The sequence below is a fragment of the Chinchilla lanigera genome, unplaced genomic scaffold, assembly GCF_000276665.1.
Source record: "Chinchilla lanigera isolate Chin_1 unplaced genomic scaffold, ChiLan1.0 scaffold00191, whole genome shotgun sequence".
NCBI classification, from domain to species: Eukaryota; Metazoa; Chordata; class Mammalia; order Rodentia; family Chinchillidae; genus Chinchilla; species Chinchilla lanigera.
The window spans coordinates 88,569-98,201 of NW_004955592.1; the positions used below are offsets into that span (position 1 = coordinate 88,569).

The window sequence follows — 9,633 nt, forward strand, 5'->3', positions numbered from 1 at the left end:
GTAAGTTGACTTAACAACTTCGGCAGGGAGTAGGGCAGACTGGACTAACATCAATAATTTTCAAACTTTCTTTCACAGCAAATCTCTTTCTTCCAACCCAAACTTCAATGTAGGCGACATAAAAGCAGAACTGGTCTTACTACATCTAGAGCAGGGAGGGGCCCTCAGATTCCCATAAAAGTGCTGCCCTCTGTCTTACCATCAGAAACTCTTTGATGGTCCAGAAGTCTCCCATTTGCATGCTTTAACCCCACTCTACTCGTCCCTCTTTTCCCCACACCTTCGCCTCAGAAGAGGGCACGGAGCATGAGAGAAAGTTTAGAATATTTATGCAGTCAGCATTTGTTGAGAGCCTACTATATACCAGCCCCACCGTAGTGCTAGGGAGAAAGCTGAGAATGAGACAGACATGATCTTTGTCCTCATGTTTTCAGTCTACTGGGGATGTGGGAAACAGAGTTGCAAACACTGGTTGTATGCGTGGAAAGGTGGTGGTAGCAGATGGGCCAGGGGAAGAATTTTCCTGCTGTACCCTAAGCAGCAGAGTCCTGCTTGGTGCAGTGCTACGAGTCAGGTCTCCTGGGTCCCTAGCTGCTTTTCTTTCCCTGCACTGAGCTGCATTCCATGGCTGTAAGGATGGTGCTGCCTTCTAGGATGTGATATCCAGGAGCAGACTTTCAGATGAGGGCGGCCAGCTATCACACCAGGCGCTAAAGAGCTGATGAAGGATTCTAAATCCCTTTCCTCTGGCACACAGCCTGGAACAGTTCCCGGACCCTTTCATCCTCACCTGCAGTGGGGCCCTAAGGCTTTCTAGAGCAAGGGCTTGCTACGGGCAAGGTGGGACCCAGACCAAGGGGGAGCTGCAACCTGACCCCGGTGAAGCTTTCTTTAGGTTCAGTGCCCAGGAAGGAACTGTGGGATCCAGCAATACAGCAGGTGGAATCTAAGCCCCCTTTCTCATTGCTCTACATGGATCACCTCGACCACTGTGTGACCTTGGACTAGTCTCTGCTCTGCTCTGTGCCTGTGTGTGTCTTCATTTATAAAAATAGAATAGGTGACTGTATTTTTTCAACTCCTTGAAGTCCTATTCTGTGAGCCTTCTCTGTGGAAAGGGTGAGACGTGTGTGCTGTGGAACCATTGTCACCTGCAGGGGACTTGTGCTTGAGGGAAAGGAGCTGAATGAGGAGCCACTTGGCAGCATCTAAGGTGAGCACCTGGGTCAGGAAAGCTGTGTGATGTGGGTACAATGACAGCAGCTCCAAAGGAGCTGGAGCAGGCCCATCTGGCCACAGGCTTTGTGGAAAGGAGGAAATGCCCCCAAGGCCTGAGCCCCTAGCTACTGACCAGAAACTAGAGGGATGTCCTCCATCCCAGGGAGATCAGCTGGCCGTTGAGCTGAATCTTCAAAGGCCAAGCAATCTCTGGACCCACAGTCTAAGCTTCTCATGCTCTTCGCAGAGACTTCCCTTTGCAGAAGCTGGGTTGGAACTCAGTTCTGTTGGGCTCTTTTCCCTCTGCCATCCTTCTGTTTGCCACCAGCATCCATATTTAAAATGCTAGGTTTATTATAAGAGACCCAACTGCTCTCTTGCGTGCAGGAATGAGTTTGTGGGTAATTGCACCCAGTTCACCCTTGTTTTCATTGCCTGACTCCAGAGTTCCTCCCCAGACATGGCACTCCTTGGGTCCATTGCTGGACAACCTCCAGAGGAATAGGGTTCTCTTGGGACAGAGACCAGTCTATGGTCGGGGATGGGTGAAGATGGGCTGGGGCTGGGTGGGGAGGTGGCCAGCCAGCATGCTGAGGGGTATGGATATCCCACTTTACTTTCTTCAGTGTCAAAGGCCATGTTGAAAGGCTGTACAGCATGACTGGCATCCAAACAGTGGGATCTGATGTCAGAGAGGAGGACATGGTCAGGGAGGTGGGCCCAAGGGGCTCAGAACAGACCCACATGTTGTTGAGTCTCATTTTGCTGTGACCAAGTACAGGGGTTGAGCTACAGACAAAGGCAGGACTGTCTAGAGCTGGGAGGCCAGCTGGGATGGGGACAGACACAGCACGCAGAGCACTGGTATACACGAAGACTTTATTTACCCCAGCCCCACCCCACATTCAAGGTGATGTAGCACACATTTCCCGTGAACCTGGTTGGGCAGGTGCGGGGTGGCCTGGCCTCCTGATTAATGGCAACCTTTGCTTTGGCCTCCCTCTCCGAGACCTGGCCCATGGCTGTGGTCATGACCACGGTGGTGGCCCTCGTGCATCTTCTCATGGGAGGCATTGGTCAGCCTGGCGAACAGCATGCTGACCTCCTCGAAGCTCAGCTGCTGGTCCTGGTTTGTGTCCAGGTCCTCCATGATATCATTTATGTCTCCACACTGCGGGGGGAGAACAGGCGGCTGTTAGGGCTGAGGGTGGGCACAGCTGGGAACTAGGGGGCACGGTCTGTGTCCGGACGGCAAATGCACAGGGAAACCCGGTCCACGAGACTTGATGTAAAAATTAAAAATGACCCGAGTACCCAGGGTGGAGCTGAAGCCTGTGCTACTCCCTTGCCAGCTTATTCCCCAGGCGCTCCTACTACTTGTGTAGGGTGTGTCTCTCCGTTTTACAGAGAAGGTCCTGCAATTATTACGTCTGAAAATGTCTCTGTATCTGGTCCTCATAATAACTTTCAAGAAGCAGAAGTGGTGTCTCCCTTGAAGAAACCACATCTTAGGGTTAATAGCTTTTGCAACCTGAGGAGGCCAGGAAGCAGATCTGACCCACAGCCCCGTCCTGCCCCGTCCCTGCTCTCTTCTCAGCCACCCGCTCCCCTGGACAGGTGGTAACGTTCATCCTTACCTACACAGTAGGGAGGCACTTAGGGAAACCAGCCAGTGTGGGGTCTTGGTGAGGGTAGAGAGCAAAGAGGTGCTTGTTGCCCCCAAAGTATTTGAGGGGAGATGTCGGGTGGGGAGGACTTTGGTGGGGCAAAGAAAGCACCAGGTGGCTTCAGCTCTGCTGCCCACTGGGTCACCTCAGCCAGGACCCGTTCGAGAACCTAAGTGGCCCATCCAACTCTGGCGGGGGATGTCAGGGAGAGGGAATGGAGCGCGCCTGGGCTCGACAGAGGGAAACCTGGCCCACATAGCCTCCTGGCCACACCTTCTCTGTCTGTCCTGACCCGAAACACTGCATGCCTGTGACCACCCCGTGGAGAGCTGTCAATGTCCCTAACACCTTCTATAAGACAGTTCTCCATCTTATCAGGGCGAGGGAAAGGGCTTGGGACCTGTCCCAGGTCAGCTGGACCCAGCAATGGAACTGACACTGAGACCCATGCACCCCATCCTTCCTAGTCTAGGCCTCTGTTTCCCCAAACTTGAAAAAACAATGAAAAGGCTGTGGGGAGGGATCTCCCATTGCCCTAGAACTGCCTTGTCATTTCAGACTGGGGAACAATGCTAATGTTTTGCTACATCCTTTGCACATGCCAGGCTGTGTGCAGGCCAGGCTGTGCTGGATGCTTGCTACTTGTTCTTGATTTCTCTATTTTCTGCTGGAAACTCTTAGGATGAGAAAAGCCCGCCAGGTCAAGCCCATGTTTCCTGCTGAGGCTTAGAATCCCTCAGCCTCCTGTCACGGGGCCTCCTCAGGGCTCAGCTCCAATGTCACCTCCTCCAGGAGGCCTTTCCACCCTACAGAGTCATCTCTGCCCCATCTGGAGCAAGAATCTTCTTTCTCCCCCAGGGCACTTACTGGCATTAGATTTAACCGCGTTCTTTCTTGTATGTCTCCTACTTCGAGATAGTAGGTTCCCTGTCCACGCTTACCTCCCTGTGCTCCAAACAGGGTCCTGCACACAGCAGGTGTGCAGTTGAACAAGTTCTCAGCTCAGTTGGTGCATCTAGCTTTGGGCACCTGTAGTGACAGCTCCAGCTGCCTCTGCACGGAAGGGACTAGAATTCTCCCTCTGTCTGCTGCGTACCACCCCACGGCCCATCTCACTTAGTCAAGCCCTACCTTGAGGAAGTTTGGCAACTCCGTCTTCGCCAGAGCTCTGAATTCCCTCTTGTTTAAGGTGTCTGGGTGCCCTGCTTTCGTAGAGTACTGGTGGAAGGTATCGATAATGGTTTCTAAGCTGCGTTCCAGCAGTGACATTTCGGCTGTCGTCTTCTCGCACTCTGTGTGAATAATGAAACAAGGGTAGGGACGCTTAGAAGAAGAGGTCACCATGCTTCCTTGACGAGTCTTCTGGCCACAGACAGGAGGGAAAAGGTGGGGATGCAGAAAGTTAAATAGGAAGCCTAGGATGCCAGTTAATCAAGGAGGTTTGTCACACACATGTGAGGATGAATTTTGACAGAGAATGTTAAAATAAAGCAAAGCATGTGAGGGCAGGAAGCTCTAAGAATGCACGAAGGAAGCTATGAAATGGACAGGATCAACCAAGGGGGGCTTCTAGGAGGAGAATTTGGAAGAAAGTTGGGAGCAGGAAAGAAAGACCTGGCCAGCAGGCTCCTGCCGGGAAAGCGGAGAGCTCACTTACCAGAGCCCAGGAGACACGCGTGCACTCGCCAGCGCCTCGCTGCCCCAGCATTTATAGGCGGCCCTTGGCAGGAACACACGGCTCTCTCTGGGCAAGATTGCCTCACAGGTGAGCCATGTGGCAATCCTGCCAGGGAGGGGGCTGGAGCAGGACGGGAAATGTTCACATAACATAGCTCTTTTTTCTTGTTTTGTGAAACGTCCAGGCCTGGGCCTGAGCTGGTTTGAGAGGAAGCTGGTTGGTTGATTCACTTCCCCTCCAACCCACCCCTTGCTCTTCCTGAGCAAGCCAGCAAGCCTGCTGCCCCTCTGCTCCCCTCGCATGCCCGTCCCCACCTGTGAGAGCCAGAGGCTGGCTGAGGACCCACTCTGCCTCCCCTTCGTGGGCAATCTGTCCTCTCTGCCATCCAAGGGTGGGCTGCTCCTTCCCCTGTGTGTACCTGGCTCTGTGATAGCGCCCTCAGGAGGGCCAGGGGTTGCATGGGTTGGGTTATTAGATTCCTGGGGTGGGGGTCAGATTAGAAAGACTCTCAGGTGATCTGCATTTTTGCATTATAGATGAAAAGTCTGATGCCCAGAGAGGGACTTGAGCAAGATTACAGAGCTAGCTGGTGACACAGCAGGAACTAGACTCAGATCTCTTGGTTCCTGGATAAGGGCAATTTTACAGAGTAAAATCCTGCCCGTCCCTCATGGTTCACCTCAAATGATGCCTCATCGGAAAGCTACTCCGCTCTTCTCCTTGGGAGAAAATCTCTTCCTCCAGGACAGTTCCCCCCACCCCACTTCTGGCTCATAATGTTTGCTTTCCCGGACTAAAGTGATTTGCATATATTTCCTCTGACTAATAACTGGTTGTAGATCCCTCAAGACAGGTTTTTATTCATGTTCATCTCCTCCTATGCACATACCTAGGGCTGGGCACCATTGCATATGCTGAATCATCTTGTTTCCTTATGGGCATCCCTGCCTTGACCCAGGAAGTGTGCGTGGAGAGCCTGCTTTGGGCATATTCCTGTCCTCTTGGTGACTCCAGCCCCTCTCCCTCCATAGGGCAAGACGTTTCTCCTGTTTCACCTCAACACAACCTTTTGCCTAATCTTCATGTAGCCTTTCCCACTGCCCAGTTCCCACCCTGCCCTGTGCAAGCGCTATGTGTGTTAACCCTTGACCACGGCCTTGCGGGGTTGAGATGCTACACATGGGAGTGCTTAAGAGTTCACACTGACCTTAGCCAATTGACTTAACTTTGTCTTGTTTTCTTTATCAGTAAAATAGGATAACAGGATTGATCATGAGGTCTGGGACAGAACCTGTGAAGTTAGGAAGAGCTCCCTGAATAAGAAGCATTATTGTTAGTTACCTTGTCATGCATTTGTTGAAAAAGTATTTGTTGGGCGGCCACTGTGCACCAGACAGCAATGGTAGATCCTGGGGACATTTGGTGAGTGTGTCACAACACACAGGAGATGCGCAGTCTTATACATCCAGTCTTGCTAAATATGTTTCAAACTCTTGGTAGCTACGGACAGGGCCTGGTACAGTGCTGAGCACAGGGCAAGTATTTAATAAATGCTTGCTAAGCGCATACTTAGGTGAATGAATGAACATGGTGAACACAGTCAGCGAATACTTCAATGAGAGCTTCAGGTTCGCTCCCTAATAGAGGCTGCCCGGCAATTGTTTTAGCAGAGAAGGAAGCACAGAGGCCAGCTAGGGCAGAAGCTGTGTGCTTCCTCACCCCAGCCAGAAACCTCGACTTTTAGGCCATTGCACGTTGCGCCGGGACACTTTTCCTGTGTGCTCCCATAGCGCCCTCTGCTGTCGGTACGGAAGAACTTTCATCCGCACAGAGGATCTTCCCCGGGGCATCTCAAGGTGAAGCTGCCGGAGCCTGAAAATATCAAAAGCACCAGTAAGGCTAAGTAAAACAGAAGAAATAAACATACAGAGGAGATAAAGAAAAATCACAATGTTAAAATTGGGCTCTTAGGAAAACAGCTTCAGTACAGAATCAAAATTAGCCAAGGTTGCAAAACCCTGTTCTCTTCCAGGAGCTTCACTCCAAAAAACCCTTAAAGGTCTTCAAAATGCACTAAGCTTGCAAATTGGGACAGCGCCTTGCAACTCAGACCCACATCCCCAAGGCAACAGCACTGTTAAGTGGGTCCCCTAGCACTGAACTTCAAACACACATAGTTTGCTTCTTAACCTAGCCCACCAAGGAGGACCCTGAGAGACACCAGGAATACACATCTGAGGTTACTTATTTGAGGACACCCCTCAAACATACAGATCCCCCCAGCCCCATGCCATAATAAGCCTTGCTCTATGAGCACCCATGCTCCCTTTTGAGAGTGTACTTCCTCCTAGCTAATAGATTTATGCCTCGCATTACTCTACAACACTTTCATTATACATCAGTGAACCTCCAAACAACCCTGTGAGTGGGGTGCGTTGAGGCCCTCATTTCCTGTGTGAGGGACCTCTTTGGACCCCGTCTGGTAACAGGGCTACTCTGGCAGCTGATGATGAGTCTCTGGGTTGTGGGGACTAGGGAGACATGGAGCCTCTAGTGAGTGGAAACATCTAGGCTCAAAGAGACAGCCAGGACTCTGCCTCAGGGGAGGATTGCTGTGTGGACCAGGGGTTGTGGGGTCTCCTGAAGGTCCAGGGAAGCTGGATGTTATGCAGAACTCCCAACAAATTTTAAAGAAAAGCAAAGGCATTTACAATGAGGTGGGGTGTGTGGCAAAGTGAGACTGCAGGCGAATGTGGGTGACTTCTGCTCCGCCATGGAGTTTGCGACTCTGTTTCCTCCAGGCAGGGTCGCTGTCCCCCTCAGTTCTTGGGTCCTGGAACTGACCAAGGCCTGACTCAGTGGATGTTAGGTTAACAGCTGTTGCCTGAGGAAGTGCAGGCAGGCAGTGAGTGGGAAATGAACTCCGGTCTGTTGGCCTTTACCTAGAGGCTTTCAGCAGTCACCAACTGGGATCACACAGTGCTGGTTCAAGATGAAGGTAAAATAAGGGGAGAAGGGAGACAAGGCTCAGCCACTCACTCGGCCACTACAACAGGGTTCGGCCACTAAAGACACTGCGACCGGGCCCGGCCACTACAACAGGGCTCAAAGCAGGCAAGATTTTTCGCATGGGGGAATCCCACGTTGACAGTGGCCCTTCGCTCAGAAAGTCGTGGTGGGCCTGGATCCCACAGTCACTCTGGTCGTGGTCATTGGGAGAATAGGTTGTAGTTTATGCATCTGGGTTCAAAGTGTGTAAATAAACAAGGTAAATAGAGGATTCTGAAGCTGCCACCAAATCATCAGCCCTTTCCCTAGGCCCAGGATGAGAAGTGATCTGTGTCTTCCCCTTGTTTTGCTCTGCTGCTGTGACCCTCCAGGGCATTAGGGTCTTCTGTATTGTCCTGCGTACCTCATGGCAGGGACTTTCCCTAGCTCTGTGTCCTTGGGCCTATGGGGGCTTGGTTGAAAGCATGAGCCTGAGAGTGAGGCTCTGGTTCTGGCTTTGCCAGGCTTTCTGGAGACCACTAGACCCTTTTCCACGTTCAGACCTTACTTTTCTCATCCAGTAAATGAGACAGTTGGGTGAGCTGGCCTTGAAGTCACCCCCAGCACTGACTCCAGATTTGAATGGCGTCTTGCTGAACTCCAGGCCCTGTGTGGCCCATGGCTTCCCCACTGCTCTCCCGCAGGGAAGTCAGGCTCCGCTCCTTAAGGCTGCTGCCTGGGGCTCCGTGCTCCCAGGCCACACACAACCTGCCTCTTGCTCCACTGCCTCCCCTCCTGCTTGCTAGGAGCTCTCTGGATCTGGACCTCCTGATCCATCCCCAACCCTTGCCTGGTCCTCTAGGGTCTCGAGGACGGCTCAGTGCGCTGGTCTGCAGGTAGCTTCAGAGTGCTGTCTCACCGTCTTGGGATCTGTCCACACTAAGCCTCCACCTCTGGCCATTCTCGGACTCTGATGGAGCAGCCCCTCTCCTGTCCCCACACTGGGCAGCTCCAGCACCCACGGTGAGGCTCACAGTAACAGAGCTTCGTGGACCCTGGCCCCGAAGCTTTCCCACGTGTGAATACCAGCCCCGAGTCTACCTCGGCTGCTTCGCTCAGAATCTTCTGAATGTCTGGGAATTCCAGACTGAGAGAGCTGGCGTTCCCTTCTCTGTCCCCTGGGTGCGGTTTCCTCCCGTCCTTCCTCCTCTCGCGTTTCCCGGCTGGTGCCCTCCCCGCACACACTGAGGTTCCAGATCCCTCCACAAGTCCCGAGGGCTGTCTCATTATCTCTCCTTGGCTTCTTCTGCCTCGCAGGAATCCCCTTGAGGTCCACATCCCTTTGTAGAAAATGAGGGGTTTCACGAACGAACACCGCCTGCTGGAACCGTAACCACCGGCCACGGGCCTGCCTGGCTAGGTCAGGTCTCCTGGAGAGCCGCCTCCTCCGCTTTCTCATCCCTGGATGAAAAGCTCTGCCTGCGGGGCATCTGAAGAGCACCTGCAGAATAAGAAGAATGCCTGCCTCGGTTGGATGGAATTTATTCTTCAAAGATTACGTCTTGTAATTCAGACGCCGCACAACGCAGGAGAAAGCAGAGACCAGAAAGAGCGCGTGCTGCCCCCTGGTGACACACCTGCGTCAGGGCAGCCTGTGGCATTCCCTTGACCGGGGATCCTTTTTCTCTTGTAAAAATTATTGAGTTTGAGCGCTAGGGGTTTAGCTCAGCGGCACAGCGCCTTCCTGGCAAGTTTAAGGTCGTGAGTTCGATTCCCGGTCCCGGAAAAAGCTAAGAACAACAAATTACTGAGTATCATAGACAGTTTCTGCAGATATCTGAGGATGATTTTGTGACTTAATATATTAGTCACTTAGAAAATATTGGTTCACTGACTCATGAACATCTTCTAAATGCTGACCAGTGTTATTATCCAATGTATGTACAAGTACATATGTGTACTTGTATGTGTGTGTAAATATACGTACGTCACTTTGTTAATATCACCGCCAATCTTATCAGTAAAGCCTTTAAGTGTTTGGAATCTGTCAAATCATGGTGGCAGATATAAATTTCTCAATTC

At 52.0% G+C, this 9,633-nt stretch overlaps 1 protein-coding gene across 2 annotated transcripts; it reads right to left on the reverse strand.

The window, feature by feature from the left end:
• Positions 1-2,078: 2,078 nt before the first annotated feature.
• Positions 2,079-5,274, reverse strand: S100a9 (S100 calcium binding protein A9). Of its 2 annotated transcripts, none has more exons than XM_013509984.1 (4): positions 5,243-5,274; positions 4,543-4,760; positions 4,017-4,177; positions 2,079-2,389 (listed from the first exon to the last, which is right to left on the reverse strand). In XM_013509984.1, exons 1-4 carry the CDS (start codon positions 5,257-5,259, stop codon positions 2,192-2,194), a joined length of 594 nt encoding a protein of 197 aa, XP_013365438.1. In that variant the 5' UTR covers positions 5,260-5,274; the 3' UTR covers positions 2,079-2,191. The 2 variants fall into 2 exon arrangements, with proteins under 2 accessions (XP_013365438.1, XP_005414660.2); XM_005414603.2 differs by lacking the exon at positions 5,243-5,274 and adding an exon at positions 4,878-4,963.
• Between the last annotated feature and the right edge of the window lie 4,359 nt (positions 5,275-9,633).

Coding starts and splice junctions, on each gene's coding strand:
- S100a9 (XM_005414603.2), bottom strand. CDS start 4,948: ATGGCAGAGAGGACAGATTGCCCACGAAGGGGAGGCAGAGTGGGTCCT. Junction 4,178..4,542: donor CGCGTGTCTCCTGGGCTCTG/GTAAGTGAGCTC, acceptor TTATTCACACAG/AGTGCGAGAAGACGACAGCC. Junction 2,390..4,016: donor AGTTGCCAAACTTCCTCAAG/GTAGGGCTTGAC, acceptor CTCCCCCCGCAG/TGTGGAGACATAAATGATAT.